The sequence below is a fragment of the Anabrus simplex genome, chromosome 1, assembly GCF_040414725.1.
Source record: "Anabrus simplex isolate iqAnaSimp1 chromosome 1, ASM4041472v1, whole genome shotgun sequence".
NCBI classification, from domain to species: Eukaryota; Metazoa; Arthropoda; class Insecta; order Orthoptera; family Tettigoniidae; genus Anabrus; species Anabrus simplex.
In genome coordinates this window covers 1,153,800,206-1,153,817,933 of record NC_090265.1, presented here as the reverse complement: position 1 = coordinate 1,153,817,933, position 17,728 = coordinate 1,153,800,206, and the positions used below count along the sequence as shown (strand labels likewise).

General features: G+C 38.6%; 1 protein-coding gene across 7 annotated transcripts in view; it reads right to left on the bottom strand.

Annotated features, from left to right (window-relative positions):
- The window catches only part of Ero1L (endoplasmic reticulum oxidoreductin-1-like protein), a 194,439-nt gene that overhangs the window by 53,852 nt on the left and 122,859 nt on the right, over nt 1-17,728 (bottom strand). For all 7 annotated transcript variants that reach the window (XR_011017600.1, XR_011017599.1, XR_011017596.1 and 4 more), the window contains exon 9: nt 14,405-14,663. Coding sequence is in view for 2 of the 7 variants with exons in the window: in XM_068225422.1 (XP_068081523.1) it covers nt 14,405-14,663 (259 nt within the window). In the remaining 5 variants the exon portion in view is untranslated. The remainder of the gene's footprint in view (nt 1-14,404; nt 14,664-17,728) is intronic.

Below are 17,728 nucleotides of genomic sequence, written 5' to 3'. Positions count from 1 at the left end.
GACTTTTAAAAAATTAGTTTTACGCACCTAAAATAGGCTTTTAAAACGAGTAAATGGGCTTTTATAAGAGAAAATGGCACTTAAAATCTACTTTAAAAATGTGTATATAGGCAGAAAATAGACTTTAAATTATTACAATATTCACCTAAACTGTAACATGTTATTTGTTTTTACTGTAAAAAATGTGGTATCCCTATCCCTTAACAGAAATGACTGGAAAATTAAGATACAAGAAAAAAGACATTTGTCAAAAACAGTTATGGATTATATGAAAAATGAAATGAAATGGCATGTGGCTTTTAGTGCCGGGAGATCCCAGGATGGGTTCGGCTCGCCAGGTGCAGGTCTTTTGATTTGGCGCCTATAGCCGACCTGCGCGTCGTGATGAGGATGAAATGATGATGAAGACAACACATACACCCAGCCCCCGTGTCAGAGAAATTAACCAATGATGGTTAAAATTCCAGACCCTGCCGGGAATCAAATCCGGGACCCCTGTGACCAAAGGCCAGTGCGCTAACCATTTAGCCATGATATGAAAAACCATAATCACTACTGAACCAAAACCTTAATACCAAAATCACTGAACACAACTGCAACGGGGTAGGCATCCCATAATGGTGCAAACATGAACAGAGTATGTGTTTATTTATTTGTGAGGAACATTCCTACAGTACTTTCATTTGTAGTTTGCTTTACAAGAAATACTAATCTTCTACAAATTTTCCACAGTCAGGCTAGGTCTTTTGTCAGTTAAAATCATTTTGAAAGCACAAAAAGAGCATTCCACACTCACAGATGTTAGGGGGTCAGAGGAAAATTTACTTACATTTTTCAGTACAGTTTCAGTAGGCAAGTCAACCTTTTCCCCACCCATTATCTGATGTACCCTTCTCAGCACTGAGTAACCTGGATTCTTCTGCAGTACTGTACATTAGGTCATTTGTCTCTTATTTCATCCCCTACATTGCTCCTAGCACTTTGTATATTATTCTCAGCTTCCTCAATTATGGAAAATTGCTGTTTCGAGACAGTTTCCTTTTTCTTCCATTTTTGTAATGGTGACTGGAAGAAATGAAAAATTTGCCTGACTATAAGCAGTGTCTCTCTGAACACTAGAATAATCCTTTAGCAGCTCTTTGACTGATGACACACATGCAGAGTTGTCCGTTAAAGGCACATTGTCTATCACAGTCATGATTTCTTCAAGATTTTCCGCATAATACAGGGCAGTTTCCATCCAGGAGCCCCAACGGGTGATGACTAGCTGAATATAAGACAAGATAGAAGATTTTTTTTTTTTGCTAGGGGCTTTACGTTGCACCGACACAGATAGGTCTTATGGCGACGATGGGATAGGAAAGGCCTAGGAGTTGGAAGGAAGCGGCCGTGGCCTTAATTAAGGTACAGCCCCAGCATTTGCCTGGTGTGAAAATGGGAAACCACGGAAAACCATCTTCAGGGCTGCCGATAGTGGGATTCGAACCTACTATCTCCCGGATGCAAGCTCACAGCCGCGCGCCTCTACGCGCACGGCCAACTCGCCCGGTGATAGAAGATTTAATACAATATGTAAAAGACGACGAGAATCTAATTGTGATGGGAGACTGGAATGCAGTGGTAGGCCAAGGAAGAGAAGGTAATACAGTAGGAGCATTCGGACTGAGACAAAGGAACGAAAGAGGAAGTCGGCTGGTTGAATTCTGCACTGATCATAATTTAGTCCTTGCCAATACTTGTTTCAAACACCACAAACGACGGCTGTATATGTGGACGAGACTTGGAGACACTGGAAGGTATCAGATAGACTTCATTATAATTAGGCAGAGATTCAGAAACCAGGTATTGGATTGCAAAACTTTCCCAGGAGCAGACGTGGACTCTGACCACAACTTGTTGGTCATGAAATGTCATCTGAATATGAAGAAATTGAAGAAAGGAAGGAATGCAAGCAGATGGGATCTAGACAAGTTGAAAGAAAAGAGTGTGAGGGATTGTTGCAAGGAACATGTTGCACAAGGACTAAATGAAGAGGCTGAAGGAAACACAATAGAGGAAGAGTGGATAGTCATGAAAAATGAAGTCAGTAGAGCTGCTGAAGAAATGTTAGTAAGGAAGAAAGGATCAACTAAGAATCAATGGATAACTCAGGAGATACTAGACCTGATTGATGAACGATGAAAATACAAGAATGCTAGAAATGAAGAGGGCAGAAAAGAATACAGGCGATTAAAGAATCGAGTGGATAGAAAGTGCAAGGTAGTTAAGGAAGAATGGCTGAAGGAGAAGTGCAAGGATGTCAAAGGTTGTATGGTCCTATGAAGGTTAGATGCTGCATACAGGAAAATCAAAGAAACCTTTGGAGAAAGGAAGTCTAGGTGTATGAATATTAAGAGCTCAGATGGAAAACAACTTCTAGGGAAAGAACAAAGCAGAAAGATGGCAGGAAGATATCCAACAGTTGTATCAAGGTAAAGATGTAGATGATTTGGTTGTGAAACAAGAAGAGGGTGTTGATGATGATGAAATGGGAGACCCAGTTTTGAGGTCAGAGTTTGACAGAGCTGTGAGAGACCTAAATAGGTACAAGGCACCTGGAATTGATGACATTCCCTCTGAATTACTGACTGTCTTAGGAGAAACCAGCATGGCAAGGTTATTCCATCCAATTTTCAGCAGAATGTTGTTATACCTATTCTCAAGAAAGCCGGTGCTGATAAGTCTGAAGACTACCGCACTATTAGTTTAGTATCTCATGCCTGCAAAATTTTAACACGTAATATTTACAGAAGAATGGAAAGACAAGTTGAAACTGAGTTGGGAGGAGATCAATTTGGCTTCAGAAGAAATGTAGGAATACGCAAAGCAATCCTGACTTTACGCATGATCCTAGAGGATCGAATTAAAAAGGACAAGCCCACGTACATGGCGTTCGTAGATCTAGAAAAGGCATTCGATAATGTTGATTGGACCAAGCTATTTAAGATTCTGAAGATGATTGGTATCAGATACTGAGAATAAAGAATTATCTACTATCTGTATAAAAATCAGTCTGCAGGGCTTTGAAAAAGAAGCAGCAATCCAGAAATGAGTGAGGCAAGGCTGCAGTTTGTCCCCCCTCCTTTTCAATGTTTACATAGAACAGGCAGTAAAGAAAATCAAAGAGGAATTTCGAAAGGGAATCACAATCCAAGGAGAGGAAATCAAGACCTTGAGATTTGCCGATGATATTGTTATTTTATCTGAGATTGCAGAAGATCGAGAAGCTGCTGAATGGTATGGACAAAGTCTTGGGTAAGGAGTACAAGATGAAAATAAATAAGTCCAAAACAAAAGTAATGGAGTGCAGTCAAACAAAGGCAGGTGATGCAGGAAATATTAGATTAGGAAATGAAGTCTTAAAGGAAGTACATGAATATTGTTACTTGGGTAGTAAAATAACTAATGATGACAGAAGTACGGAGGACATAAAATGCAGACTAGCACAAGCACGAAAGTGCTTTCTTAAGAAAAGAAATTTGCTCACTTCAAACACTGATATAGAAATTAGAAAGATGTTCTGAAGACTTTCATCTGGAGCGTGGGATTGTATGGAAGTGAAACATGGACGATAATCAGCTTGGAAAGAAAGAGAATATAACCTTTTGGAATGTGGGGTTACAGAAGAATGCTGAAGGTGAGATGGATAGATCGCATCACGAATGAAGAGATAATGAATCGAATCGGTGAGAGGAGACTGATGTAGCTAAATTTGACGAGAAGAACAGATAGAATGATGGGACACATCTTACGACACCCAGGACTTGTTCAGTTGGTTTTTGAAGGAAGTGTAGGTGGTAAGAATGGTAGGGGTAGACCAAGGTATGAATATGACAAGCAGATTAGAGCAGATGTAGGATGCAATAGTTACGTTGAAATGAAATGGTTAGCACAGGTTTAGGGTGGTATGGAGCACTGCATCAAACCAGTCTATGGACTGATGACTCAAGCAACATCCTAATTCATGATCTTCTATATGGCCTGAATGTCACAGTGAAGAATACCTGGTACCAGCACCTCCTGAGAATGCGACAGTGAGTGAAGATGAATACAGTGATGAACACGCAGAAGATAGGAGATATGCATACCAACCCAACATCTTAATACCCCTGTGAACCAAATGAACCACAAATCTTGTCTCAACAAGGGAATCTCGCCAAAGGTCTTATTTAAATTTGTTGAAGCAACAGGCTGAGCCTTTAGCTTTGCAAGTGAAAGGATGGAATCTTCCTTTCCATTATATGACAAGTTTTTTCGTGACCATAATACTGTGTTGTTTTTTTTTTCCTTAATATTTCTCCAAAGAAGGTGACATAGTTTTTATAATGATATCGAATTCATTATGGAGATTCTTGGCCATGATTTCAGTGTAAATGAATGGCACGGTTCACAGATTCTAGCAAAGTTAGTCTGAAAGCACTACTTCTCCAGAAAGGGAAAAATGTTTCCTTCAGTTCTGATTGCTCATGCAGCTATTCTGATGGAGACATATGAGAACTTCATCATCCAATATGAGAAATACAAATGGCATACAGTAAAACCTTGTTAGTACGTTCCTCATTAACACGTTTTCCCACTTAACACATCGTAAATTTGAAGTCCTGACGTCCATCGTATTAAATCTGTATAAAAAATACCTCACTTAACACGTCATGATTTTTCGTCTTTACCGCTTAGTACGAACATATATTTCCCAGACCTGAAAATGTTTTTGTTATCCCTTGTGTACGGAATGTGATTTCCAACCGAGATAAGAGCCCTCGCCACGGGTCGGTTGGAGATAGTTGCGCGATAAGAGGAAATGACCTTGAATTCTCAAGCACCTAGTATATAGCGCCTTCAAGGGGCAAGCTGTTAGCTTCGGTAAAGCATTATTGACTGACAGCAATTACTTTACACTAGAACAAGACAGGACAATGCTAAGGTAAAGTACAGTAATAGATTCCACTGCGACTAGGAGCGCTGAATTCATTTTTCACAAGTTTTTTTTTTTTTTTTCCTTCAAAGCTCTCTTGTTGACATACATGGCTTATGGCTGGGAGTCATCCAAAATTATGTGTCACGGAAGTTACTGCCACAAAATGTATAACGGAAGTGTAACTCTAGCAACCGGGCAGCCGTTGGAGGATGGTCATGATCGAGAGATATATCTATGATCATTTGATTTACTCAAAGGGAAAAGTGGTTTTTTTTTTTTCCTATGGAAAGGTCTTTGCTGTCAGTGAGATTGTTGAATAACCCAGTACACATGATTGTGCTTGTAGTCTATTTCACATTCCAATCAGAAGTCAGAAATTTATTTGTACAAAATCATTCTTTCCAACTTCGGAAACTTTCCTTCGCGCACTCGTATCCTTTTTCCGTTTCTATTTTGCTCATACGCATTTTCAATTTTGTCTCGGTTTTCCACAATAGTGTTCAAAGTAGAAGGTGCTAATTTTAACGTTCGCACCAACTCTACGTGAAAATGTGGATTCCTATCTACTTTTTGAAGGATGTTATTTTTTTCATTAGTGAGTGGTTTCACGGCCCTTTTCTTATCCATAGCTAGGCTATCACAAGACAGATACCGTATGTACCCCGCTACTGAACTTCTCACGATTGTGTAATGGTTTTCATATACTGTAGGCCTATCCCATTAAAACGTTATATAAAGAATAAAGATGCAGGCAATGGTAAAGCGGTGTACCATTCATACAAAAGCACAAACGGCTAGTTTGACAGTTGGTACATTTTTATTATTCACCGGCGAGTCTGTCCAAACCAATGCCGAGTACTGCCGAAGTATTGTGTTCAAGATGGTGGCCGAAGGCACTTAATCGCGTATGGCAAGTATAACCTCGTGAGAATTCATGCTCGAACAAAGTGACCAGAAAACAGTGATTAATTACCCACTGGTCAGAAACCTAAGGCTTCAACTAACATTTCATTATACAAATGTTTTAGGAATGAAGTGATCTGTTATAATATGTAGGGATTGCAGCTACCTCTATGAGGCCAAGGGAAAAAGAATGTCATATCTTTAATTCTCCAGTAGAGAATTAATGATTTTTTTTTCTCGACTTTTTCACACTTTTTAGTGCTCTCCTTTATCTCCTGAAACACTACACACACAATGTAAAAGGTACTAATGTGTAAAGTGATACCATCTCCCTTTTGGATAGTTTTTAATGGGATATTCGATAGTATGTTTTCCCGCTTAACACGATTTTTTCGTCGCCTCTGTAGAAACGTACTAACGAGGTTTCACTGTATAAGTGGAGATCTCAAAGTAACAACAATTCTACTCGGCATGCAGCTCAGATACGCAAAGTGCTGGACTGCTTTCTATGTTAGTGGGACAGCAGAGATAGATAAAAAAGAACACTACTGTGGGAAAAAATGGCCTACTCTGAATGAACTACTGCCTAGAGAGATAAATATGATGAACACTCCTCTTGTTGAACCAAAAAATGTGTATCTATCCCTGTTGCAAATTAAACAGAGTCTCGTCAAAATAGTTTGAAAGCCATGGCAAAACACCACGTGAATTGAGGTACTTCTGAGAGAAGTTCCTAAGGATAAGTGAAGCAAAAATAAAGGAAGGAATAGTCCATTTGAAGGATCACAAATTAAGGAATTAATGGCTGATGAACATGTTTAAAAATTGACTTGGCTGGTTTTCACTAGTGTCTGCAAGAACTTTTTAGGCAACCAGAAGACAGTGAACTGCCATGATATTGTACATGAATAACTGAGATCATACCACCATACAGGATGTTATAGGTCAGTTAATCTACATTTCTTGAACTTCTTCCTGGATAACCTTGGTGCTGTTAGTGACGAACATGGTGAACAGTGCCACCAGGATATTTTTCAAGTGGAAAAGTGTCATCAAGGCAATTGGAGTGCCGCAATTTTGTTAAACTAATGCTGGACCTAACGAAGAGACATCCCTAAGGCAAAGTATCGCAGGAAATGGAGAAGGAAATATTTTTAGGTATGTTTCTTCACTTTTCTTTACTCTTACGTTGTATTTTTTTTTTTTTTTGCTGTTTACATTTGGGGTGTGAGAACGTGTCATTTTGCCAGGTACGCATAATACATAGGCTGATGTAAGCAGTTACAAAAACTGCTATCACATGAAAACTGAGGCCGATACAGAAATTAGATCTGGGATTCAGGGATGAATTATCTTTCAGAAACAGCATGTTTTGTTCTTGTGACAGAAAAAAAGTTTCTCTTGTTGTAGACCAGTGTTACTGGAGATTAACTGTTTGAGAAAGGTATGTTTGTACATATGTATTTGGAAGAAATGTTTGGTTTTCAGTGCAGAGGTCACCACCAACATAAAGGAACTCCCAGGGCAAAACCACACCACACCCATAATATCAGACCCGCTAGACCCTATTTATTTCAGTAAAAATATATAGACTGAGGATGGCAGCTAATAGTGGTAACCGTTACACTACAGAGGTGAACTTCTTTGGCATTGATTCCACCACACAGGCTACTTGAAGCCTCAGACAGTGCCAATTCACTACAAGAGAATTGGTCGCTTTAATATCAGACCCCGCTAGACCCCGTTTATTTCAGTAAAGTTATTACAGGGTATACATACAGTATATGCACTATAGTGGTTGGGCATAAAAATATACACTACATGACTCTTGTGCCTCTTTCAGCACAGATCTGAATAATAAACATAAACAAATAAGTTTGGTTACACGTTTTAAAATAAACTGCTTGAATTTCCCTTGGTTGGAAATAAGTCTCTTTCCCTCTTCTTTGGCACTGTAAACTCGTGTCCTCATTGTGAGGTGGTGCAGCTTTTTTCAGGCACACCCACAATGGAGGTGAGCTGCATGAATCATTTTAAGCACACTTTTATTATTTTTATTTTTTGCAATTGGCTTTATGTCGCACTGACACAGATAGGTCTTATGGTGACGATGGGATAGGAAAGGCCTAGGAGTGGGAAGGAACTGGCTGTAGCCTTGATCAAGAAACAGCCCCAGCATTTGCCTGGTGTGAAAATGGGAAACCACGGAAAACCATCTTCAGGGCTGCCGACAGTGGGATTCGAACCCACTGTCTCCCAGATGCAAGCTCACAGCTGCACGTCCCTAACTGCATGACCAACTTGCCCGGTCATTTTAACCACATACCAGCCCTCCTGCAATTATTATATTTCTGGCAGTACCAGGAATCTAACCTGGGCCCCTGAGGACGGAAGCTAATAGTGGTGGAGGTGGACTTCTTTGTCTTTGGCATTGATTCCATGGCACATGCTATTTGAAGCCTCAGGCAGTGCCAATTCATTATGAGAGAATTGGCCTGTTTAACAAAAATTGATGCCTGCTAGGCCATCAGATGATACTGATTTTGATTCCCATAGGGAACTAGAAATATTTGTCCTGAATGAGTAAATTCATAATTCCAACATAAATGGTTCACAGCCTGTGCAGTGGCCTCCACTACATGCACTAGCAATGCATCTTGGTTGGTGTGCTAGTTACCAACTGATGAGCCCAAATTGGCGCACTGGGGCAAAATGCTGGCAACCAAGAATGAGTTAGCTGGAACATTTATTATTTCCAATAATGGACAATTTACAGTGTACTGAAATTATAAATTTAGTCATATGGGAAAAATTTTTCAAGTTCCTAATAGAAATAGAAATCTATATGATATGATGACCCTTCAATCAATCAATCAATCAATCAATCAATCAATCAATCAATCAATCAATCAATCAATCAATATTCCCTATCTGTTGTTTTCCTAGCCTTTTCTTAAATGATTGCAAAGAAATTGGAAATTTATTGAACATCTCCCTTGGTAAGCTATTCCAATCACTAATTCCCCTTCCTATAAACAAATATTTGCCTCAATTTGTCCCCTTGAATTCCAACTTTATCTTCATACTGTGATCTTTCCTACTTTTAAAGACACCACTCAAACTTATTCATCTACTAATGCGATTCCACGTCATCTCTTCATTGACAGCTTGGAACATACCATTTAGTTGAGCAGCTCATCTCCTTTCTCCTAAGTCTTCCCAGCCCAAACTTTGGAACATTTTTGCAATGCTACTCTTTTGTTGGAAATCACCCAGAACAAATCAAACTGCTTTTCTTTGGATTTTTCCCAGTTTTTCAATCAAGTAATCCTGGTGAGGGTCCCATACACTGGAACCATACTCTAGCTGGGGTCTTACCAGAGAATTATATGCCCTCTCCTTTACATCCTTACTACAACCCGTAAATACCCTCACAACCATGTGCAGAGATCTGTACCCTTTATTTACAATCCCATTTATGTGATTACCCCAATGAAGATCTTTCCTTATATTAACACCTAGGTATTTACAATGATTCCCATACGAAACTTTCATCCCATCAATACAGTAATCAAAACTGAGAGGACTTTTCCTATTTGTGAAACACACAACCTGACTTTTAACCCTGTTTATCGTCATACCATTGCCTACTGTCCATCTCATAACATTATCAAGGTCATTTTGCAGTTGCTCACAATCTTGTAACTTCTTTATTACTCTGTACAGAATAACATCATCCACAAAAAGCCTTATTTCTTCTTCTTCTTCTTCTTCTTCTTCTTCTTCTTCTTCTTCTTCTTCTTCTTCTTCTTCTTCTTCTTCTTCTTCTTCTTCTTCTTCTTCTTCTTCTTCTTCTTCTTCTTCTTCTTCTTCTTCTTCTTCTTCTTCTTCTTCTTCTTCTTCTTCTTCTTCTTCTTCTTCTTCTTCTTCTTCTTCTTCTTCTTCTTCTTCTTCTTCTTCTTCTTCTTCTTCTTATTATTATTATTATTATTATTATTATTATTATTATTATTATTATTATTATTATTATTAATGACCACATAGGATCACTTTAGTCAGTCCGTCGTTCAGGTCTCTTTGAAGGGATTGTTCGTGCTTTGCGGTCCTCCCAGTACTTCTTCAGACGCTCCGATCTTCATGCCCTTTCCTCAGTTGAAAAAGTGCGTGTTTTGGTTTGTTTTGTGTAAGGGTAAATCGGAGGTTTGTATTCTTGAGTTTTGTGTTCAATTTTATCTTATTTGTGGTGTCTTCTGTTGTAAGGCCTATTTCCTTCAGATCCTCTCTTACTTCTCTGATCCATTTACATCCTGTTGTGGTATTTTTTGAGACGAGACTGTGTTGTACTAGTTGTTTCAGAAGTCTCGAATCCTGCATCCTCATGATATGTCCAAAGAATCCCAGTCTCCTCTTACGCATAGTATCTGTAATGGGTTCTAGCTCTTTGTACACGACTTTGTTAGGTATTAACCACCACTGTCCATCTTTCTGGTATTTTTTGTTGATGCAGGTTCTTCCAATCCTCCTTTCAATTTTCTGAAGTCTGTCAGTCTTTGATTGTTTATTCAGGTGAAAGAGTATTTCTGCTGCATATGTTGCTTCTGGTTTTATAACTGTGTTGTAGTGTTTTATTTTTGCATTTATTGATAGACATTTCTTTTTGTAGATATCCCATGTTAACTTTTGTGCTTTAGCTAATCTATTTGTTCTTACTTGGACTGAGATTTTTTCATTTAGGTTATGTGTTATTACTTCTCCAAGATATTTAAATTGAATTACTATTTTGATTTTATTACCATTTATGGTGACTTCTTTTAGCTGTGTTGGTTTTAGCGGCATAATTTCTGTTTTTTCAAATGATATTTTGAGGCCAATTTTATTTGCAATGTTCTGAAGTTCTGTTATCTGGGTTTTTGCTTCTTTCACGTCCACTGCTAGTAATGCTAAATCGTCAGCAAAACCCAGGCAATTTGATTTGATTTTTTGGCCAATCTTTATTTTGGGGGGACATTTCCTAAACCATTCCCTCATTACCATTTCTAGAGCACAGTTAAATAATAGTGGTGAGAGCCCATCTTCCTGCCGTAGCCCAGTTTTAATTTCAAATGTCTCTGATGTTTCACCCCTAAACTTCACTTTTGATTTGGTGTTGGTGAGAGTCAATTTTATCATGTTTATTAATTTGGGGTGTAGTCCAAGGTGTCTTAAAATTTTAAACAGAGATTCTCTGTGGATGCAATCATAAGCTTTCTTGAAATCTACAAATGTCATCACCATATCTCTGTTTCTTCTCTTGTTATAGTCCATTATCAACTTAAGACTCATAATCTGATCAGGACAGCTCCTCCAGGGTCTGAAACCTCCTTGATATTCTCCTAGTTCTTTCTCAAGTTGTAAACTTATCCTATTAAGGATGATTATTGAAAATATTTTGTATGTTATGTCTAGGAGCAAGATTCCTCTGTAGTTATTAGGGTCGGTTTTATCTCCTTTTTTGTGCAGTGGATGAATGAGGGCTGTTGTCCAGTGTTCTGGTAGTTCTTCTTTAATCCAGATAGAGACAAGTTGTTGATGAAGGGCAACTTTTGCTGATGTTCCTGCATATTTCCAGATTTCTGCAAAGGTCTGATCTTCTCCTGGCGCTTGTAGCTTTTTAATTTATTCAGAGCTTGGTAGACTTCCTTTATTGTGGGGGGGATTGATGTTCTCTGGTGATGTCTTTATCGGGGTGTTGGTGTCCAAATGAAGGAGTTCTGTAGGTTCCTCACAATTTAAAAGCTTGTTGAAATGTTTAGCCAGAATTTCTGCATTGTCTTTATTGTTATGGGCCAGCTTACCATCTTCATCCTTCATCAGTAAGGTCAGGGGTTCATATTTTTGGAGCTGCTTTCTGAAGGTTTTGTAGAAGTCCCTTGATTGAGTTTTATTGAATTGTTCTTCAATTAACTGCAGGATGTCCTTATGATGTTGTCTTTTTATTCTTCTTAAGACTTGGGTAGTTTCTTTTCTCTGTTTTACTAGCTTTTGATAGGATATTTCTGTTTTTTGGGACTGATGTAATAGCCATGCCTGATGTCTTTTCTCCACTGTTTCATCACATTCACTGTTCCACCATTGGTGTTTTTTACATGGTTTAATTGGAGCCAGGTCTTCTGCAATTTGTTTAAGGTTGTGTACTAAGTCTTCAAGTTTATCTGTGATTTTTATTTTTTCAGTTGCTCTCTGGTAATTTTTGTTGTTGATTAGCTGGGTAGGATCTATTTTTCTTTTAGTTTTAAGGGCTTGCTTTTGTTGCCTCCTCTGGGGAGTGAGTTCAATTTTAATTTTAACTACGTAGTGATCTGAACCTGTGTCTATTCCTCAGACGACTTTGACATTATAGATCTCTTTGTGGTGGTATTTTTCCATGCAGACGTGATCCAGTTGCCATTCTCCTTTAGTGTAGTCAGGGAGTTTCCATGTTAAGTTTGAGGTTTCCTCTTAAAACATGTAGATTTTGAGATTAAATTATGGTTTCTACACAGGTCAACAAGTCTCTCTCCATTTTTATTTGTTTTCTTGTGTGCAGGCCATTTTCCGATGATGTCACGGTATTTTCTTTCTCTGCCTAGTTGAGCATTGAAGTCGCCTATTAATAATTTTATATGGTGTTTGGGGATGTTATCTATGGTCTGGTCTAATAGGTCCCAAAATTCTCCTGTTTCTTCCTGGTCTTTTGAGGAGTTGTTTTTATCATTAGTGGGAGCATGGGCATTTATTATAGTATAGATTTTATTACATGCCTTTAAAGTGAGCGTTGAGAGTCGTGGAGACTGTGATCTGAATTCTTGAACTGAGTTTATTATTTTAAGGCTGACCAAAAATCCTATTCCAAATTGTGGGACATTCTTCATCACTCTCTTCCCGGGTATACCTTTATAAAGTCTGTACCCTTGAGATTGCAAGGCATCCTGGTAAGTGTTTCTAATTTCCTGTAATCCCATGATAAGAATTTTGTGTTGGTCCATTATGTCGGTGATCACTTTTAGTTTACCGGTTTGCACGAGTGAGTTTATATTGTGTGTAGAGAAGTATGTTATCTGCTTTGGTTTGATTCTTGATTTTGTCTTGTTCGTGTATGTGGTACTGGGTATTTCCGTGCCTCCGACTTCACAGTATCTTGGTTCAGCCAGTGGAGTATTCCTTAAAAGACCTTCCATGGTTGACTGTCAAGGTGTCACCTGTGTGGGACTAGGTCCCGAATTACAACTCTGGATGTGATCCAGTGAGGTGATAATGAGGCCGCTCCTCTGGAGTACAGACGCCTTGTGCAGCTGCCCCTAACCTGGAGAACAGACGCTGCATAATGGATTCCAGTGGCATTTCCTCCACTGTGGGGACCATCACCCCACCCAAAGGGGCTCATTCGCCCGAAGCTGTTGGCCCCCTTAGGGAGTCAGGTTATTTCCCGCCGCCCAACACTCGGTGTTGGCAGTTTTACAGCTGGGTGCCAGACCAGCAAACCCCCCTTCTTTCTCATTCCGGACTTGGGACCGGACAATGGTGGTTCCACTTCTTTACTCATATCATTTATATATATATAAGAAAACATAAAGGTCCAATAATACTGCCTTGAGGAATTCCCCTCTTAATTATTATAAGGTCAGATAAATCTTTGCCTAATCTAATTCTCTGAGTTCTATTTTCTAGAAATATATCCACCCATTTAGTTACCCTTTTGTCTGGTCCAAGTACACTCATTTTTGCCAATAGTCTCCCATTATCTACCCTATCAGATGCCTTAGACAGGTCAATCGCGATACAGTCAATTTGACCTCCTGAATCCAAGGCATCTGCTATAAGACCAAGTCCCTCATAGTGCATTGGCACTGCCTGAGGCTCCAAGTAGCCTGTGCAGTGACCTCCACTACAAGCACTCTAGTCATCAGTCTTGGCAGGTGTGATAGTTTAGCAACTGACAAGACCAAATGAGCACCCAGGGGCGAAACACTGCAACCAAGAATGAGTTAGCTGGAAAATGTATGTTTTCCAATAACGGACCAATTATATTCGAATTAGACATATGTGTATAGCCACAACAGATGAACTTATTGTCAGGATATGCAATGCTGTAGGTGAGCAATTCACGTTCACTTACAACAGTTTTTGGTGCATCATTTGACACAGTTTAGAAGACTGCAGAGAAGAAAGTGTAGAAGAAATTGTTGTATCGAGAAGACTGTTCGTAATAGGATTCAAAGATGCTGGCGGCACAGCATAATGAACAGTACATGAGATTGTCTGCATTACCTGTATTGGCGATGCCATTACACTCTCCAAAACCCAAAAATTTCACAAGATATGACCTTCCCTTCAATAATCGGCTACCTCAGCCAGGATCAAACCTACAAACTTGGGATCATGAGTCTGACACTCTGCAACTGATATACTGAATTCTTTTAAAGTAGTGGAAAGTGACACAGAATCTGTTGAATTATCATGTTGCTTGCCTTTTCCTTTTGGCACTTCACTGGTTCTTTCTATTGAGAAAGTTACAGTTTTACTTACTTAACAATCTGGAGCAAATCTCGCATAGCCTTGCGAACTTCTTCATCCTCCTGTTCATTTCCGGTATAGTACTCTTCACGTATCAGATATGGAGCAGCTTTAGCCAGGGCTCGTAGTTCCAGAAGGTACAAAAAGTAAAGATTGCGTAACCAGTGAGGGCCCTCTCCATTGGTTGTGTTTGGATCAAATCGACGATGGAACTCCTCAATATTAGGTCCCCATCGTCCCCCTGGAGCATCCAGACCCAGGGAACTCTTGTCTGAAATACAAAACATATTAGCTACCATCAATATTTTTCTCCTACTTGGTCGGAAGAAATTAGCATTACAAGCATTACAAGAAAGAGAGAGATCATCATCTCCCTCAACTTCACAAACAAACATACCCTGTGGAAAACAGTGTTAGCAACAAGTTTCAAGATGCCTAACCTTTATTAAAAATACAAACTCTCTATATAAGACTTGATTTGGCACTTGTTCAGTCCTGTTAAGATCCATTTCTCCCTTTGCGTTTGCCTAAGTTCCTAATCTTTTAAGGCCTGTGTTTATCTTTTTCTTATATTTCTTCTCTTTTCCTGTACTTATCCACTTCTTCCTTATCCTATTCACACATCAAGACTGAAGATCTGTCAAGATGCACTCCTGCCCCCAACTCCGTAAGTGTTGATGCCACCCTCCTGATGAAGCTGGAAAGCAGAAATGAGCCCATCGGGCAGCTGAGAAGAGATGAATGTAGACGAATTGGAGCTACTTAGGTTCCAGAACGGGTAAAAAAAAAAAAAAAAAAAAAAAAAAAAGTAAATAAATGCAATGTAAATATTAATCTTATACCAGTTGTATAGTATCTTTTTAAGTAATTCCACATACTGTATATCAGTTGACTATATTTGTAAGTAGTACAGGAGATATTATAAGTAGAATTTTGTAAACAATATAAATTTATTAAGGATGAGCTGTGTGTTTAAAAGAAAACATTGTTAGCGTAAACTGTATAATATTGTATTATAGGAAAATTTTCTTCTCTTGTTAATTTAATATTTAGTGCTTGACAGCAATGCATTTTAGTGTACCATTTGCCACCGAGGTAGACACCTCATTTGCAAATAAAGAGATTTTGATTTGATTTGATGTGGAAAGAGCCTATCTATTTGAAGATTGCAGAGTATGAAGATATTGGTATTGTGTTTGTCCTTGTGTGTTTTCATGTTTGTCCTTGTCTCCTATTTCTGTTGCTCACTCTTCCTACACTGACCTGCCATTGTGTGTGTCCTATTATGTGTTGCTTTCCTATTCCTGTCTCTCTATATAAGACTTGAAAGTAGATCATAACTGAAGGTATGAATGGTGTCAACAAAATATTATACATCTTTTTAGATTATAATATTGTGTACTGATTAGGTGATTGATCTATATGTATTTTTTCTCAAGTTGTCACATACTGCCCTAATTCTTTGTAAAGTTTCTTCGTAACATTTGGGAGATCGTTTTTTCTTAATGTAAATTTATCTGGAAGCTCAAAATGAATGCATTTTTTACGAAATTTCTCGTCTCGAATTATGTACTTTGCCAAGAGGAATGTTATACTATATTAAATAGAAGGAAGGATCCACCTTTTCAATGTTGGTGCAAAGAAATTATCTGCATACCTGGGGGTATTTGGATCAGCCAACATTTGAAGAAGCTGGTTTATCTATTAGTAATTGTCGCGAATGCACTCCTGAAGCAGCAGCAATGTGCTTATTTCCAGGAAAATACTGGGTTGCTTGAGAATGTTGATATGCACTTACTGTTTCACCACACAGTTGACAAAATAATACTTTTTCATCGTTAGTGAAATTAAAAAAAAAAAAATCCTCTACATATTGCTGAACGTGATCTTGTACTCGACTTTACTTTCGGCATTGTTTTGCAGGTTAAGACATGCATTTACTGTTAATCGCTGTTTCAATAAAAAAAGAATGGCACCAGACTCTTAAGGAAATGTTTCTTCTATCTTAGAAATTCAGACAAAATCATATGACGACGGGAATGATGTATGGACCCGAAGAACACATCTTACAAGTGGCACAATCCCACTACCTTTTGCTGGTGGAATACCTTTCCAGTGCGTAGTTCAATCTATGGTATTTCCCGTCATCGTATCTCTCATGATTGTCTTTCGTTGGCATTCTATAAACAAAATCTGAGCGGGCTGACTAATACGAGCAAGTTAGTCATGGAGCTAACTCAGTCATGGAGTGAAACAACTTGTACAGCAAATCAAATCATTGTCTAATGGTAATGATGTAACCAGTGACCAGCAAGTCTTCAAACTTCTGGAGGGAAGTCTGTAAATAATCACAACATTGAGAAATATGACATTAGATACACTGTTAAAAAAATTATCGTAATTGTAAAATGAGAATAAGAACATCATTTTGTAATAAAGCAGCATTTTAATTTTTATTGAGTAGCAGATACTGCCGATTTATGTGCTCAATATGAATTTTCTTAAAATACACTGGCAGACAAAAAGTAGATAACTTTGTAAAAACAAAATCATAAATATTAAACACCAATTATTTGAGGAAATTGCTCTATTAATTACATTAATAGTTACATTAAGGTGGTTTCTAAGGTGTATTCTGCAGTTTTGGAAAATAATATGATGTTTAGAGATCATATATAAACTTAAGGAGCCGTTTTTTACCCTCAAGTGCTACGCACTCGTTTTATTGCTAGTCATCATCATAAGTTTTCCACTCCAGTTGCCCGGGTGTGGTTTACGAGCACTCTCCACTTCTGTCTGTCCATGTACCACTCTTCTCTCAAGACGACATCCCAGCTGATTCCTCTTGTTCCTATGTCCTCTTTCACTTGGTCCAGCCACCTCTTCCTAGGTCTTCCTACCGGTCTTTTTCCGGCCACGACTGTGTGTAGCCATTGTTTTGCTGTCCTTCCATCATCCATTCGTTTGACATGGCCAAACCATTTCAAACGGGCCCTTGTCACTTTTTCATTCAGGGATGGGTACACACCAGCTTGCTCCCTTATTCTTTCATTCCTTACCCTGTCCCTTTTTGTCTTCTGTACCATAGTTCGTAGGAACTTCATTTCTGCGGCTTGTAGTTTGCTGTCCACTTGTTGGGTTGTTGTGCAGGTTTCTAGGCCATATGTTATTATGGGGGTGAAGTATGATTGGAATAGAATCTGCTTTGATCTTAAGGGAACTTGTTCGTTCCAGAGGAGGTTCCGAACTTGATGGTAAAACTGAGCTGATTGTTTAATGCGGTTGTTAATCTCGTGCTGTATTCTGTTATCACTTGAAATGATGCACCCAAGATAT